This window comes from Salminus brasiliensis, chromosome 11 (genome assembly GCF_030463535.1).
Source record: "Salminus brasiliensis chromosome 11, fSalBra1.hap2, whole genome shotgun sequence".
Lineage (NCBI taxonomy): Eukaryota > Metazoa > Chordata > Actinopteri > Characiformes > Bryconidae > Salminus > Salminus brasiliensis.
The window spans coordinates 18,299,144-18,318,062 of NC_132888.1; the positions used below are offsets into that span (position 1 = coordinate 18,299,144).

The 18,919-nt window shown below is 39.3% G+C and overlaps 1 protein-coding gene across 1 annotated transcript; it reads right to left on the reverse strand.

The window, feature by feature from the left end:
- Window positions 1-3,055: 3,055 nt before the first annotated feature.
- On the reverse strand, window positions 3,056-18,510 carry sae1 (SUMO1 activating enzyme subunit 1). Its single transcript, XM_072691156.1, has 9 exons — window positions 18,314-18,510; window positions 17,854-17,965; window positions 16,437-16,610; window positions 10,087-10,232; window positions 9,881-9,980; window positions 9,643-9,748; window positions 6,390-6,534; window positions 6,224-6,293; window positions 3,056-3,470 (listed from the first exon to the last, which is right to left on the reverse strand). Exons 1-9 carry the CDS (start codon window positions 18,412-18,414, stop codon window positions 3,378-3,380), a joined length of 1,047 nt encoding a protein of 348 aa, XP_072547257.1. The 5' UTR covers window positions 18,415-18,510; the 3' UTR covers window positions 3,056-3,377.
- Between the last annotated feature and the right edge of the window lie 409 nt (window positions 18,511-18,919).

The window sequence follows — 18,919 nt, forward strand, 5'->3', positions numbered from 1 at the left end:
AGTCCTTGGACATAACTCTAACACTACACTTGCCTGCCTGGGTAACATAATTCAAATATAAGCCGCTCTGGATAAGAGCATCAGATAAACGTCATAAATGTAAAATAGCTGTTTAGGCCAAGACTGTTTACAGTGGAACAGGAAAACCTAGCCTGCATTTTGGCATAGAATTCCATTCAAGCATGAACACTTTCTATAAAATGTGATGGTGACAGCCTCTCCTGGAATGTAGCAGAGTGTTCCTAATGAGAGCATTATCTCATGTAGGCTTTTATGTCTCAAACAGGCAAGACCAGTCCATCTGTGCTATCTGTGACCAGCTATACAAAACTAGTCATAGGGGGTTTTTGGGCAACCCATTTCCTCATTTATCAGCTGATTTCCAGTATCTCTGTTTTTGTTTGTGTACTTTTGACTTTTGTTACATATAAACAAATGAATTCTAATAATAGTCCTGACAACATCTGGACAGCTTAAGAAGAGAAACGGTATGGGCCATGACACCATTACCTGGTCCTGACTGGAAACAAACCAATGAGAGGTTCCCTTTTCTTGAGCAATGTCTGGTGACAGTGTGATGATTGGTCATTGCAGAAGTTCAATTATTGAAAGCCAGGGGAAGAAGAAGAAGAAGAAGAAGAAGAAGAAGAAAGAAAAAAAAGAAACGCTTGCCCAGGGCAGTGTGGCCATCTCATGGTGGGGGGTCCTTCAGGACTGCAAGATGAAGATTGCTCCTTAATTAAAAAGGGGGTTTATCACTCTGCAATTAATCCTGCATTTTCTTAATCTGAGGGAAAAGAGCAATGGTCTAAATCAGACATGGTTTCATTGCCTGTTGTTTTCCTTTTCACACGTCCATTCACTGGTGGCTGCCAAAAGGCCAGAATGCCAGAATTTCATAATAAATAGACCAATTGAAATGCTCCAAAATGATGTTTATAATAAAATCTTTTTATATGGACTTCAAAAAAGTTTTTTCCTGCTCCTGTCAACCTGCAATTTTAAAAGTACCAAATTTTTGTGTGACAGTGATGTTATCTATCCTGCATGATGGAGTGAAATACATCAGCCGAGGCGGGTAGTAAATAATCAAGTTTACTTCGTGTATTCAAGTACACTTCCTTTTGATTTGTACTTTGAAGAACTTCAGATGATAATACTGAAAGTACATTTGTGAGGAATGTACTTGACATCTTGACTGCTCTGACATATCTTTGACGTTTGACATGTATTTAGAAAATAAAGGGATGAGACATGTCTCTATTGCCAGATACTGAGGTCCCACAGCAGTACTACAGTAGATGTTACTCAGTACTTAAAATTTATTATGGTGGAAAATACTGCTAAAGTGGGAAATATTAAATTCTCTGCTATTTTTTCACTACAATCCCCATCTCGCATCCTCAACAGGATACCTTTGCACATAGGCTGTTATTTGAATCATCATATTTTTTATTTATTTTAAATAAGTTATTTTATAAAAAAAAAAAAAATCTGAAAAAAAAAAAGATCTACAAGTCTTTCTAGCATTGGAGTAATACCAACCAACAGACAAACACTAAACAAGATCAGTGTGCATGGCAGGATAGCAAGGAGGAAGCCACCTTTCTATAAAAACACTGCTGTCAATCTGAAGTTTGCAACATGACACATGGGTAGGCCGGAGTCTACTGGAGGAATGTTCTATAAACAGATGAGACCAAAAAAAATAGGTGGGTCTTGGGTCCAGTACAGCTTGTCATTATTGAGAGACCTGGATGAATTCTGGATTGTACCAGCAAATTCTTCCAGAAAAATGTCAGTGAGCTAAAACTTAACCATAAGTGGGTCATGTAGCAAGACAATGACCTTAAGCACACATGCAAGTCTGCAAAGGAGAATACAGAGTTCAGCATTTTGGAATGGCCAAGTCAATGTCTGAGTTTAAGCAGATTTACCACGAGGAATATGCAAATGTATTCCTGTTGTAAAAGACTGATCACCAGATAACAGAAAAGTTCAATTGATGTTACCACTGCTCAAGGCAAGCAAACGTTTAGGACTTGTGATAAACATTTAATCATATTTCAGGTGAAATTAATGAAGAAAATTAGAAAATGTAAAGTGTTCACAACTCTCATAGCACTGCACATATGAAAAATTATCTCCAAATTGTATAAATGTTCACAACTTTCATAATTCTACTTGTGTTGTTCTCGGCAACGTCATTACACTCTTCCTAGAGAGATTATTTCACAATAATGTTGGCTTGAATATGGGCATAGACCACTCTATACACCTCTAATCATATGGCAAGGCTCTAGACTAAATAGCTCAAACCCCCAGGAGTGAAAACACAGTGTACCTGGTTACAGTATAACAGTTTGTTTTCGGCTGTCTGTGGTGCAGCTATTTCCCTTAAGGATCTTGCCCACCTGAGACAAAACAGTTGTGTCTAGTGCCACACCCCCTTGGCACCTGTCTAGCCAGTCTAACAGGTTCTCCTGTTAGGCAGTCATTGCCCGGGTTGACCGTCTGGCTTTCTGTCTGGTACTCAAAACGATATACGCTGCAGGCTTTGCATGTCTCTTGTGTGGATTCTAGTCATTCGAATATTAAATCTCTGTTTATTATGTAAATGATCAGCAACAACTGTTGTATTAGTCTTGACGACGTAACATTACTGGCAGCATTCGGAATTCCAGCAAGCCTAACTGGACAAGCTGGATCCGGCAGCTGTGCGAAAATTTCCTAATCAAGACATTGTTTTTTGGATCCCTGGAGTCACTATGCACACTGGCTGATCTACGTCATTTGTGTGTACCTCAGCCAATGTCATAAACGAGTTAGCCAAACCGCAAATGGTGCTCTTAATACAAACAATATGATGAACTCACCTCCCTTAGGCTTTTACGCTTTATTTTCCCTGTTGGCTTCCGTGACATGTTGCTGTGCCACCCATTAACTCTCCCTCATGAAATACCTTATTTATGCACTACTTTAAATGGTAAGGAGAACTGGAGGAACAAGCAGTCCAACTTTGCTTCAAATTCTTCAGCTCACACATAAACCCATGTAATCCAAAACAAATATTTATTTGGATTTTTTTAATTACAAAATGTAAAAAGAAAACAAAATAATGAATGACATGCAACTGATTGACCGTCTAGTCATAACTGTGGACAGAAAGAGTGTGTGTCTGAAGTGTGCATGAACAGAACAAGTAGCTTGTGCTCCTCCTGGCAGCAGAAGATCGCTTACTGCTTCAAAAGCTACACAGTCCAATAACAATTGGAACGTTTGCTACTTGTGGCAGTAAAAAGGACTCCATTTCCCATGGTGCTTTGAGGGTTCGAGTGCCTACATTTTTAACAACCGTCAATTGGTCTCCTCTGTGGTTATTTGGCTCCAAAGTAATCCACCACCCCGCTGCCCTTCAAGCCATCAAAGAAGAAGAAGTTTCTGTGTGGAGCATCCCTCTGGGACAGCGCCTGTATTTATTATTAGACACAAGCAGACAAAGAGACGAGAGCCCATTAGAATCAATGTGACACAGTTGGGATTTTTCCAATAATCGCTTAGTCCTTCAAACGTTAGCCTGTGTAATTGAACTCATTGGGGTTTTCTTTGTTGTGGTGCTTTCGGCTGAGAGTGAGGGACAGCGAGGAGCAAAGGACCATGTGTGGGTTGCAGCATGTTTCATCATGCAAGGAGATGGCGAGACAGCCTGGCTTCGCTCCACCACCATGTGGGTCCAAGGCCTGCCCAACCACCAATGAAGCCACCACATACCCTCCACCAGCCTTCTGTAAACGACCCCACCGCGTTCCAGTCTGTACGATGAGGTCACCCTCGATTACCTATATAACAGAGTCACTGAGCTGTCTTACCCAGCCCTCTGTGTAAACATGACCTACATCTATACCCGTCACTACCTCAAACATGACCAATGCACCCAATTACCAGGTCATAGTTTACTTGCTAGGTGCGCTTCCATGGAATATTTTGATTCACATGTCGGACTTCGTGCCAAGATTTCAGACGGTCAGCGACAGATTTCATCAGTGACCGGAATGTTACCTCTTCAAGTCTTGGCATTTAAAAAGTGTCAGCAGCTAAAAGGTTTGGATATATCCCAGCTTCCAAGGAGGAGGGCAGCTGCCATATGGTTCAGACAGACCCTTATCAGAAAAAGCACTTGGGCGGTTCGTGAACGTTCCATTGTGCAGAGCAGTAGGATTCTGCTGAAAATTTCAGCATGAAAAATGGTTTAGCTAATGAGGTATGGTGTTTATGTTGAAGCAAATATGGACAATAAAGGATGAGTGCTTGTTTGCACGGATCCTTATTGCTTTTCAAACCTTTTTAGAGAAATTATAAGCAGGTCTGAGAAGAATGCACTGAAGCATCAGTGTTTCACTCATTACAACTGATTCCCAAATGCAGAACCCCCAATTATTCAATTATTCTCTTTTATGTAGCACCATTTCAATGAAATATGAGTGGAGGTTTCCTAATGCCCAGTGCTCCTAGTCAAAATAGTCCACACTGAACATGCAAAGAGTGTTGCTCAAGTGGCCCAGGAGATTTCTTTAGTGTGTGTTTTTTTTTTTTTTTTTTTTAAACCTTCATACAACCCACTAGACCAATTTCTACACAATTACAAATCTCTCCCAATTATAATAACAAAAACTATTTGGTGCACAAGATCCAGGGCCTGCTTGGCTGGACATGAAACTAACTGCATCTAGTCACCAAAATGTAAAGCCGCTGTGGCAACCAGTGACCCCTTTGTTCTAGAACTGGACTTACTGAGTTTACAAAACACGGATTTACTGGCTGTTAAAGTTAATTGGATAACAAGGAGCACCAAAAGAGCAAATTACAGTTCTGGGCACATGGAAGAAAGAATGTGTGAAATTTACTAGAATGTCATATTCAAGCATGTCCTTATCTAAAAAGGGTGGACACAAGTCAATGAATGGGAGTGAACTCTTAACCAATTCCAATAAACCTACAAATTGATGTGGGTAAGTCAGGATAATCAAATGATTAAAAACTGCAGCATGCTTGTTTATTGTAAATGCAGTGTAAAGACAGAATGGTCATATTTTAATTCTATGCTATCTGCCATTAAATTCATTCAGGATTGGTGGCCTGAGTGTCCAGTGCAAATATTAATAAATCAGTCTATTCTATCTATAAATCGGACTATGTGGTTACTAATGATCAATCTGGAAAACATTAAAATCTTTCTAGATAGTTCTTCTGACCATAATATCTCTATGTCTAATGATGCATTGATGCAAGTGAAATTTTGGGACAGCAGACAGGAAAGCAAGCAAAATGTCACAATGTCATGTGTGAAGCAACTCTTATGTAGCAGCTTTGGGGCTTTGCCAGTGCCAATCTCCACAATCTAGCTCAAGGACATAGATGTGGACTGAGTGTTGGCTGTGGCAAAACATTACTAGAGTAATTCATAATGTAAGAGTTCTGCTACCACAATATTAATGTGCTGCAGTGAAAGTCACAGTAAATCTGTATGATTTGCCTCCTGCTGAAAATGGAGAGAGTAGAAAGAAGGGCAAGTTGGCAGCCAACATCAGCACTCAGCTATTATAGTAATTTTAGATCTAACTGCTTTTTAAGAATCACTGAAAAAGCAGCATTTCAAAACTAAGACGGTTTTGTTCAGGCACAATTGGTCATGATGCGTGTCGTCACTGAATGAGCTGTATAAACTATGAATTACATTAATGTTTGTAGGACGCTTTTTCACAGGTGAACAAACCAAAAGGCAAAACTTAGCCAGTTAGCAAACCAGAAGTGGTACTTTCAGACAGGAGTAATTCTTGTGTAACCAAGACTAGAGCGACAGCTGGCAATTTACCAGTGTTTATTTCCACAACCCATAGTAATCGATGAGAGTAGGTGAATTGGAGTGCTGCCAATTAGACAGCTCACATAGGTCCAGCTGTTACAACCATAAACTGTTTAGAGCTCATCTGGCCATTTGGTGTTTGAGATATATTTATTTATATATAAATATTGATTTGTTTATTATTACAGGGAAGCCATTCTGTATTTAAATAAGTAAATACACACACACACACACACACACACACACACACGTAATCATAAACAAATGAATAAGAATAATTACATAAATAATTAGTTATAAATAAATGAAATGAAAGGGAGGGGAAACCCAAACCCAATGTGAACACTACTGAAATTGTACCTTGACTATCTCCTGACCAAGTACTCCTCCCACCACTGCACACACTGGAGCCATCTCAGAGAAGCAGTAGCTGTAAAGACAAACCATATAAAGTGAGATTACGCTGATGACTCAGACACCTGTAAAATACTGCAGTGTGTGTGTGTGCGTGTGTGTGAGTTAATACCTGACAAAGCTGTCAGGCAGCAGATCCAGATTCACTCCCATGGCCTCCAGAACATCGTCCCGGATCTGCAGTAGCAGACGCGAATCCTCAGCAAAGCTGCCCGGGTCAGGATTGCGACCTTTATCGGTGCGGAATTTGAGCAGCACTGTTGGAGGAGAAAGAGAAGACTGAGCATTTTCATACCCATGAACCGTGCTCAGGGGTGTAATGATGCACAGAAATCATAATTAGTTTAGAAATTATACAAAGAGACAAACAGAAGAAAAAAATATATATATAACACAAAACTCAAATGCTTTATAGCAAATCTCATTAACTATCCAAATGAAGTAGCCATGATACCTTACGTTTAATTTAACATAATACACTGTTATTACACTACCATACAACAGTGACAGACTTGATCTTTGACAGATATTAAATACTACATTAAGCAACACTACTGAGCGCTGAAGCTAGCACTTTCTGACCACCCACTCAGCCACATACCATAAACTGGGGTACTCTGAATTTCCACCAGTCATAAAAACAAACAAACAAAAAAAAAAAAAAAACACAAATACCATCACACATTAAGAAAACATTATTTCAAGGAAGCTTTACAACTTCTATCTCTCCATGATAGGTTTCAAAGTTCAGTTAACTAACACTGCAGAAAGTTCCACACTTTAGCACTGAGTTACAATTGTGATTGATGGGTTTCATTCCCATCAGTAAATACTAGGTGGTGTAACAGTACTTGTATTCATCCCAAACAGTCACGGTTTAGTGCACACAGTCACACATAGAATACACATAGCGTACAGATAAGTGTGAATGCAAAGTGGAACCATAGTTCACAATTGCAAGTTCCACCTGTAAACCGTTTCGCCCCACTTCCAGCACGTTCCTGAGAAGCCCAGTCCCAAATGGCAAGCATGCGGTACTGCAGTCCTCATGTGTGTGTGCCCACGAGGCAGTAGGGGGTCCCATTTTTCATTCTGCTGAAGGGTGTTTACAAGCACCCTCTATGTGCTCTTACTAAGCCCTTTAGCACTCAGCAGCACCCAGTTACCCACCCATTACAATTATTCAGAAATAAACTTTTTCAAATACCTATTTATTAATAATAACAATAATAATAATAATAATAATAATATTAATAATAATAATAATAATAACAATAATAACAAAAGGCACATCAATTGTTCCAGTCCAAAAAATATGTTGCTGAAGTCATTCGAGTGCGGATTTTAAGGAGAACCAAAGTGCTTAGGGCACTGTTGTGATGTTGCGCGAGTGCCGACCAAAGAGACGAGCGATTGCTGGCATGGGAATCCTTGTCTGCTTTGTTGCGTCGCAAATTTCCTGCTGCTGAGCTCAGGTCAAAAATAAGCCCCCCTGTCTGCAGTAACTGGTTATTACCTGGTAAAACAAATACTGACCGACCACTGAGCTATATAGTGGTCTATATAGCCCAGTTTCTCTACTGCTTTATAGTATTACGATCGTTTCAAATGTGTGAAGAGTGCATTTCATGTAATGCTTACAATTACATGATACAAATGGATCTTGGCATTAAAAATTTTTGGGAACCCCTAAGGCTGGTTCATACCTAGTGCGGACGCAGACTGTTGGCATTGCTCAGATCACTTGGCCACAGTCCCTGGCAGAGTTATTCAAACACGAAGCTAGAAGCTGCTCTTTCCCGCACGGTCCAAACAAAGGTCAAAGAAAAAAAGACCCCCCCCCCAACCATCACACTGAACTGTGAGGTCCGAGCTGGATTTGACCGAACCATGATTTTTTTTGTGTGTGTACCGTATAGACCGATTGCCCTGGATTTGTGCCCCAGTCACAGTAATGAAAAGCTACAGAACTGTCACTCTTGATTAAACAACATTACGTTAATAAGAGGCCAAGCAACCTTTACGCTCATATCTTCACCAGCACTGTTCTTGTGCATGTGATTTTTCCCCTCACGTTACTCTTATCTATGGGATCTCTGTTCATTTCTGCCTTCAGCTTTCAAGATAGAGTCCGTACGCATGGTAAGAGGCTCAAGGCCACACAGAGATAAACACATGAAGTCATCTTTGTGATCCTTTCAGCTTTAAAAGGAGACACCTTCAAAATAAATGAAGGGCTGTATTTTCAAAACCTTGAGAACTTTCAGGCTCAACTGAAACATGATGAAGAAGACCTAAAACAAAGTGGTAGTTTGAGGTTGAGGAAAGATTCAAATCAGTGACACAATATCTGTCTCGCTAAGCCCATCAGTGAGGTGACATAACCTCAGAAAAATCTGTGAGGCGAGACAGAGGAAACAGCTCTTCCTCAAAAGCAGCTCAGCCGTCACATGCCATTTATAAGCGCTCTAATGTACCCACTAACCTTTAAATGCTTCAACACACAGATAGGACGTGTTTTTCTTTCCATCGGCTCTCTACTATACGTGAAGGAGGGGCCACTGGAGCATCTGAAGCCGTTTTTACAGAGGCGGAGGCAGCGTGTTTTCAGTTTGAAAGTCACTGCACATGACTAGCCATGGACAGCCTGTGATGGAAAACGAGCGGTCCTCTATGCGATGCCAGGTGAGCTCATATAAAAAGACTCATTAGAGTAGTCACAGCTTGTCAGTGGAACATAACTATAGGCTAGGCAGTGGTTCCATGGTTTCTATAATTAGACAATGCAGGAAACAGACATGTGCTTTAAAAAGTTACCATTTTTTTAACTTAATGTGTGAAAGTAATCACATTCAATGGGAGTGATCAGAGACCACTCTACCATGTGTCCTTAACTTTAACTGTTGGTTTTGATACATATTTGCATCTAAAATAGAATTTGTTCTATAAATAAAATATTTTTTCAGGTTTTATGGGTCTCCCCGAGGCCTGTGGTGTGGTGCTCGCTTCATGGATGGACACCATCTTCTCAGAAAAGGTTGATGTGAATGAGATAAGTCCTTGTTAATGTCCATCTCTAAACTATCCTAGCCGACGCAGAAGCACAGCCTATAGCATTGGAAGTGTGTGAGAACCTCCTTATTTATCAAGCATCTTTAACTTTTATAGACTTGAAAGTCTATAATTAGTCATTTTCTAATTATTACTTAATTATTAGTTATTGGTTCATTTTTAACATTCCTAAAACTTAAAAGCATGTTCTCTATGAAAGTTCTCATGGTAGATTTTACTAAAGAACTGATTACATTTTTATTTTACCAACCCTAAAGAATTGTACAAGACAATAAGTTGTGGATGCACAGTACCTTGCAGTAAAAAGTAGTCTGACGGGGTGCGTTTAAGACGGCCTTTGGCCTCCTCACTTGTCCAGTCTATCTCCAGGGCCTCTTTGAGGGAGCAGAAACTGGCTGTCTTCTCACAAACACCCACAAAAAAGAAGGAGAGTTCGGATCAAGACGCCAGTAAGCTTAAATGGAAATTAATGTTTAGGAAAAAACAAACAAACAAACAAACAAACAAAACAAAAAAAACTCTAAAACACACCTTTTTCACCATGGTGGTCTCATTAGGATCCACTTTTGGTTTCTTCACTTCAGGTCCATCGTTAGCTTCTTCTGACGGTTTCACTACTTTTGCTTTCTCTCTGAAGAAAGAAAAAAATAAAAAAATAAAAAAAGAGAGACAGAGACATCAAGTGACATCAATGCCAAACTACAGAAGATCATTCATTATAAAACAAAGTCACATACTCCACATAATGATGCTCCTGGCCCAGGTCAGAGAACATGTATCCATGGTAACCAAACACATCCCCACAGAAGACCTTAATGTTTTTGGAGGCACAGAGCTGATCCACGTGCACCATGAGGTCTCTGGAGCATCCTGTCAGACAAACCTGGGGGAAAAAAACAAAACATAGCAGGTTATAATAAAACAATAACCGCTCTAAAACATAACCACACTGAAAGACTTTTTATTCTCATTTAGAGACTGTTGGCTCCTTTAGAAATCAGTACCCTCACAGATCTCCAAAGATGACTTAGCCAATAGGGTTGTACACTAATTATATAAGTAATTATTGAAACATTATTTATTTCATTATTATTGTGGTAAATACATCATTACTGCAAAAAACATGGCTTCAAGGACAGAACCAGCCAGACTGTGTTACAGGTTCAGGACCAGAGTGAAGTAATTAAATGGTGTGTGTGGAGTAATGATGCAAATTTGACCAAAATGCAATATTACAAGCCTAACCATATGCTTCCTGGTGTCAAACATGAACACTGCACGCTCACTGTGGGCAAGTGACTTTTTCATGAACCAGGCCGCATGACCTTAGCTTTTCCTGTGCCAGTGTCCGCAGAAGGGAAGCTCAAACTAAGCACGTGGGCACGTCTGCTTCCTCGGAAAAAAGAAAACTGGACTACCTCAGCCGACTAATAAAGCTAACTGACTAAAAGCTAACTGGCTACAATATCTTTAGCTTGCTAACAACACATCACACTGAAAAACGGCCAATACAAGCAAAGCTCAGCGCCACTCCACTGGGGCCTCTATAAAAGAAACATCACAGTTTTAGTAATAACAGGGTCATAAATAGGCTTGTAACTTTGCATCTGAGCATTTTATTATAGATGCAAATGTTAAATAAAAATGACAAAGATCATTTATAAGTCAAAGAACAACTCAAATAATACTTAATAAATGCATTTTATGGCACCTTTAAGCAACTCGAGTCCTGTTCAAGCAACCTCTTTTACAGCTTTTGCATTGTATCATTTCGTATAAATAAGTTTAACCATTCTAGACACTGTCTCACGAATTAATTTTATATTAAGGGTTCAAAGCAGCTAATCAGCTAATAGCCTATAAAAGTGCTTTCAATGAAGATTAGTCTCGCTCCTGGAATAGCAGTAATGGCTACTGTCACAGCAAACCTACATCATCAAAAGGGGCTTTTTAAGACTTAAGATTTTTTAGGCATGTTTATTCATCTCTATAGGCCTATAACAAATTAGATGCAATGCATATTTTTGAAGGCCTGTACAGAAAAGACTGTACCTCCACCCCCCTGGATTTTTTTTTTTAAGTTTCTGTTCAATTAAACAGTAAAACAGACTCTACATCCGCTGCACATCCACACGGAAACACTATTTGCCTCATAATTTATCGCTTCTCATAACGTGTTTTGCGACATCCAAACTTTATTAGACATCACAGGCTACGTCTACATCATGCAGCCCTACTCTTTATGCTTATCAGCTTCTTTTTCTGGCTACACGTTAGCTAACATGCTTCAGATTCTTACTGTAAACATATCTTTGACTAGTTTGAGTAGCTGATAAGTTATCTCTCTGAACCAGGCGGAACATAAACTATTTTGATACTCTCCTCCAGTTTATAGGCTCTAAGCAAGGTGACTGGACCCTAGAGCATGGCTCTTTGCAGCAAACGACAAATAGCTAATTAAAAAGGGACCATTGGAATTATGGATATCTGACCAGTGGGTTTGGTCCATCTTATCTTAGGCACCACTCCTAAAACGCTCACAGTCTGGATTGGTGATAAAGACTGCCTTGGCACGATGTACCCACAACTTCACTTACTCTTTGGATACTGATGTATGAAGTGGCTCTGGGCGGCTCATTTACATTTACATTTACATTTACGGCATTTAGCAGATGCTCTTATCCAGAGCTACTTACAAAGTGCTTTGCTATTTACCCAAGAAAACCTTAGCTAGTTAGAATAGACTAATAATACAAAAGATACCTCCAAGCTTAGACATTACTAAACACAATACAATAAGGCGACCATAGAACTATTCGTCCAAGTACTCTCTGAAGAGGTGGGTCTTCAGTCTAGCCCTACATATTCATTCAGGCTCCTGAGAGCACTTCATTAATCTGTTCTGACCGGAGGTTGTTTACAGCCAAACCATTGTTGTTTACTTCATGAGCTAGAACATCACTGCGGGAGTGTCTGATAAGCAGCGTACACCAAGAACGTTGAATTTGCATGGATTCCAAAACATGGGTGGTTGTGTAATTGAAAACGGATTATTGATAACACTTCATAGAGGAGGAGGAGTAAATGACCACAGGCCTTTGCTGACTGGCTGCCTCATCACTTTCTAGCTCTGGCCAGTCATTTAGTCATTTATACAAACCGTGGTCAAGGCCTTTTTAAAAGCAAGTGCCTCCTGTCACTTTCCTAACGGTACCAAGCTGTATACGGTCAAGGGCACAGTGACATCTAGAGGAAGACTACAAGAGAGAAAAGCACAACACTGGCACACTAAAACAATCTGCTGTACATGTGGTCATGTTTTAGGAGAAATTAAATGGCAGTTATTCTACATTATATTATATTTCCCTTCTATTTTATTAAAGTGACTAAAGAGTGAAATTATTTTGAGGTGGTCATTTCCCTTTACCCCTTAGAATTACACAGTTACTGTGCCTTAACTACTGATAAACTATGCCTACATTTTTGTGGACACCATTTCTAACGACACGGATGTGCAAATGCACACATACAGCTTGTATACTCCCTGTAGAGAAGTATGGCCAACAGAATAGCACCATGTCTAATGCCAGGTATGGTTCAGAAGGGTATAAAGCCCCCCCAGCATTGAGCTGTAAAGCAAGTGGAACTGTGTTCTCTGGAATGATTACACTCCATCTAGTATTTTTAGGATGAGTTGGGGATAAAGTGGGGCGATGACCATCCAACATCCTGACCTCACTAAAGCTCCTGTCGCTGAATACAATCAAATCCTTACAGCAATACTCCAAAAACTAGTAGAGAGCCTTCCCTGGACAGTAGAGAAAAGTAAGATACATTTGTTATTCATTTGATCAATCTAGATTTAGGCTACATAAATTTATGATTTTTTTCTTCTTCATATTTCAAATATATATAATTCATAATACAACACACATTTTAAACAAAATTAGGGTGTTATTTTTTGTTTTGTACAATATTACAGTGGAAGAAAAAGGGGCACCATGCAAATGATTCAGGCCATCAGTCCAAAATTAGCTTAATTAGTTATTAAGCACTATTGACTTGTTCGCAAAAATTGTTAGTAAGGTCAGGTGATACAAATGTCAAAGTTTTCAAAAATCAAAAGTCAAAGTTTTCTAAATAATTTCATTAAACCTGTTTACCTCAACAATTAACAGCTATAATTAAGTGCATGTAAGCAGGGCAAAGCTACAAAAAGCAATGCTTTTTTTTCTTCTTTTAGCAATGTTAAAAGAAACAGTGGAGGCAAGTTGCGGTCTGAAAGACAAAGAGAACTTTGAGACAATTGTTTGTAAGATTCATGTAAAGGCAAATCAAAACCGCCTATTTGACTGCAAATGAGTTTCAGAAAGATTTAGCAGACTCTGGAGAGGTGGTGCACTGTTCCACTGTGCAGAAACACCTGCACAAATGAGACCTAAACCATGCACATCAAAAAAGAGGATACTTTCTACAGCACACCCACACAGCTCAAAGTACACAATGGACAACCTCAAGGTGCAAGCCATTGCCCTCAAAGTCCCCTGGCCTAAACATCACCGGCAATCTGTGGATAGACCTCAAAAGAGCAGTGCAGCAAGACAGCAAGAGAGCCCAAGAATCTCACAGAACAAGAAAGTTTTTGAAGGTTTGAAGAACAGGTGAAAATAAAGAACTGAAAGTCGCTTAGCTGACTGCAAAAAGTGTTTACAAGCTGTGCCCATGCAGGATGCCCAGACTTTAGCATCGCCCCCCCCCCTTTTTTTTTTTTTGTAGAAGACGTACTCAACTAGCTATTCACAGTAATAGAACTTTTGCATGCGACTGTATAAAACTTATGGACTGCAGAGCAAACAATGTGCTTTGAATACAACCACACCACACTTATTTCAAAACAACTGAGGACGTTTTGCGATAAGGGCTCTTTAACAGCATGAGCAAAACAATTTAATGAGTTGAGACCCATTTGACATGTGCTTGTCATTCATCACAATGGGTGAGGATTAGGTAGGATTTTCCTAGCGACGCTCTGCACAAACTACTCTTCTGCTTCTTTTCCAAACCTGAAGACTAAGCTGTTTTAATATGCTGTGTTATGGCAGCAGTAAACAGGTACAGGAGCCTGAACATCATAATAGACAGTCTGCCCCCTGAGCAATAGCTGTCAATCGCTGCCAGGCACTTGGGTACAGCAATAACGACAGTCCAAATGTGTGTGCAGGCATGCCTACCTTTTCCTTACATAAATATATTTCTGAAATACCAACAGAAGCAGATAAAAGAGTGAAGTTGTCTCTGTTAGCCCCCCCCCCCTCCCTCCTCCTCCTCCTCTCACCCCATCTCTTCCCTGCCTTCTGAACTCTCGCTAGTACTCCCACTGGGAGAATTATGATGCCTCGCAAACGCAGACAGGCTGGGAGGCAGCTCAATTATGCTTTGAACGTTCATCGAGTGCTGAAAAATTCGCTCAGAAACAAAAGCAGGCCCTCATCCAATTTCTGAGCAAAACAATGACAATACACTGAGGAACAGATATTAAAATGTGTGCTGTATTTTTCTCAGTTAATACCCAATTCATAAACAATGCTCTCTTATCTTATTAAAAGCTGTACCACATTTCCTTCCATCGTATCTTATAAATCCAAAACCACCACGCCAACTTTCTCATTTGTTTGTATTTAAACTCAAGAGATGCACATGTTGCAAACTGGAAATAATGGTGGATGAAAGAAATGGCATTAGCAAAGGTTCTTTTAATAACAACAACAATAATAAATACTACTGTTAATAAATAATAATAAAAATACACCATCTATTGGTCATGTAGATACCAACTACCAACAATGCACTTAAATTGACCTATATTTTTCATTTCTTTCTTTTTTTTTTTTTTTTTTTTTTTTTTTACCCATGAGCATCACAAACACCACCTCTTCCCCACCCACCTCAGAATTAAACAGGCTGTTTTGGCATATGTTCCTTTAAAACTGATCTATGCAAATTATCTCTGTTATAATTGGTTGATGTTTATTGTGTCTTATTCAAAAAGCACGGCTTCTTTCACTGAGGCCCTGTCCACAAATATCGTCTGTGTTTCAGCCTCCTGTTCGTTGTTTTCGGTTACTGCAAAAAGCTTTTAAAGCAGACATTTTTGAAAGCTTTGTTTACAGTGTTGTCCTGTGGACGTGGAAAATCAGAACTTCATAAAAAAAACTACAACAGCTACACTTGGATGTCACTAGATTTCAGATTTCTACCTATGTATAAATGTAAATACTGTTCTATTACAAATATATAATTTTATATATCATATAATATAACATCAGGAGTAGTGTGTAATTTTTTTCTAAATGAAGTACTACGCCCCACAGGGTTTTTGTGTCTGTGAAGACAGAAATTTTCAAAAACAGAGGGATGGAGAGCTATGTCTGAGCGAGTGTTTTAAGTTAAATAGGTAGATACACAGCTGTATATTCAGGTTTGGGCACTTTTTGTTTGCTTGTTTGTTTAGTAGTAGACAGCCTCTGTAACTAATCAAACATAATGTATGATGGGTCTCATTAATCAATATTTCACTAAGAATTTTCTTTAATTCAAGTTAAGCATCAGATCACCACATCTATGCTCTTATAATGATGGATCCCATTGTCCTTGCAAATTAAATAAATCCCAAATAAGTAAACACTGGTGAATGTCAGAGTCTTTGTGATGCCTTCAGGAAATCAGTTTATTATTTAAAATGACATTAACTTACACACAATTACTATATGTGTTTGTATGTGTATGTGTAATATATATATATATATATATATATATATATATATATATATATATGATGTTGGTGATCGGTCTTGCTCTAAAACACTGCGTCTACCTAGCATTCAACTGATAAAGTGTGTTGAATAGTGGAGTTCCCATGGTTTAATGTACTGTAAAAGCAGAACACCCTTTTCAGCAGCAAAGACTTTCAATAGCCTTAACTGTAAAACACCAATAACCCACTGACCATTACAAACAGCTGTGTGGGCTTTGATTCAGTACACAGCCATCAGCCCACACTTCTCTTATCAGTGCATTTCCAACTCACCGCATCAAACTGAAGAAAGAAGTCATCAGATTTGCTCTCCACTTGATCAGTATCAGCCTTAACTTCCACCATCGGATTAAGAAACTGGGCTCGTTCTAGAGAAGCCTGCGCCTGATTCTGACCATCTGCATCCACTGGGATCAGGAACTGAGCTCGTCTGGATTCCTCTGTAACCTGAACACAAACATCCAATAACGTGATTATTGGGTGTACACAAAGGTAGTATATATTTCTCAAGGGATTACAGAATTGTATTTGTTTGTGTATGCTCAATGTCAAAATAGATAGATAGATAGAAAGATAGATAACTTTATTAAAGGGAAAGTCAGGTAATTACAGCAGAACAGAAGTACAAGTACAATCAAAAGAGTAAAGCAACATTAGGAGCAAAGAAGCCTCCCAAAGACATACAGATACATAAACAGAAGGATGATTAATAAGAATATAAAGCAGTTAAAGTAAAATGTGCAGTACGCACATACTTCTAATAATAATAAGCACAGAAATATTATGCATATATTATTAGTAAAATGTGCAGTACGCACATACTTCTAATAATAATAACCACAGAAATATTATGCATATATTATTAGTAAAATGTGCAGTACGCACATACTTCTAATAATAATAAGCACAGAAATATTATGCATATATTATGCATTATGCAGTGCAGTGTGTACAGTCATTGTCAAATAATTTTAGACATCAGTACACCCAACGTTTGTTCTGGTTGGTGTAGTATAGTGGGTAAAACACGATCTTCCCCATGGCAGACTACACTACATAAAAGGATAAAGGATAAAGGTGCACATATTTGTCACTGTACAGTGTACACTGTACAGTGAAATGTGTCCTCCGCATTTAACCCATCTGGTAGTGAACACACTCACACGCACACATGTGTTAGGGGCAGTGAGTACACACACACACACACCCAGAGCGGTGGGCAGCCAACTCCAGCGCCCGGGGAGCAGAGAGGGTAAAGGGCCTTGCTTAAGGGCCCAACAGTGGCAGCTTGCCGAGCCCGGGTATCGAACCCACATCGAACCCACCCCTGTTATCGATATCTCGGCGCTCTAACCGCTGAGCCACCACTGCCCCACATCATGGGCCCTTGGGCACTACATTCTCATACCTGTTTAACATGAATGAAATGTAAGTCACTCAGCCAAATGTCATAAATGTTCTGAAATCAGGGACTGCTGCAGTAACTGCCTTCACTCCTCTAGTAGGACTTTACACTAAATGTGGGGGGGAAGGGGGTTATATCCATCTATCCATCACTTGGCAGAGAACGACTGAGATGAAATAAACTGTGTGTGGGCAACTGATGACAAGTATCAGCTGAATTCACTAATTAGAAAGTGTGTCTGGATAGATTAGGTACATACAGTGTGTTTTTTAAAGAATACCCTACCTGTTCGTGGTCCAGCAGAGTGAGCCCTTTCACTCCTGCAAGGATAAGATTCTTTGCGACTTCAGCCCCCAGACCTCTCAGTCCAACCAGGAGCACTCGGGACCCCCTTAGTCTGGCAAAATGACAAGTATTTAAAAACTTCAAACAACTATACAATACTGTATATCGCATTAAATCATAAAACGCATTATATCATAACCAAACTACATAACTCTTTAGCTTTAATATAGCTAGATAATGTAAACAGGTTAGTGTTTGACGCCTCCGCATCACGACTAGTTATTTATAGTTATTTAGCTTAGAAAAACAATTCATAACTTTTTAATCAAACACATGATATTGTTAAAGTCAACGATTCCCATTTGAATCGGCAAATAATCAAGGCACACTTTTATTGGGCGCCTGGTTCATGACCGGGCTGGTTTATTGTGCTGGTTTAGCTTCGCGGCTAATCTCCCACCTCTTTTGTGCATCCAGACCCCACAGACGGATCTGTCGGTCATACTGAGCAGCTTCTTCCTCACTGATGATGTTGTCCTCTTTTTCGATCATATCGATCATTTTAAAATGGCCAGACTATTCCCCAGTTTTAAAGAAACCGTTCAGGTCCAATCCGCTTCCTTTCAGATACGATTCGCCCATTCAAAGGGAGAAGTCCCGCTTACTCCAGTCAAAAGGGCGCTCGATGATGACGTACAGGCCACATGCGGAATGTCTGCTGAGACGCTTCTCCTCCATACCTTTATTTTGTCTCTTTATCAAACACGTGAATTATTTTCTTTTATCTATCGGCCTTTTCGTGCAGTAAGAAAGCTGTGGCAACCCTAAACCTTATGCTCTACGTGAGGGGTAGAGCATAAGTCTCCATTATTTGCATTGTTTTTTTTTCTATTTCTGTCATTTTCTGCTCCTGTCATTATTACTCCTCTGTAAAGATCTGTACATTACTTTATTTTTTATTATTTTATTTATGCATGTAAAATATTTTCTGACTGACAATGTATCGTTTCAATATAAACAAGTAACAATAAAGTACAACTGATTTCTACCATAATAAAAAAAAAAC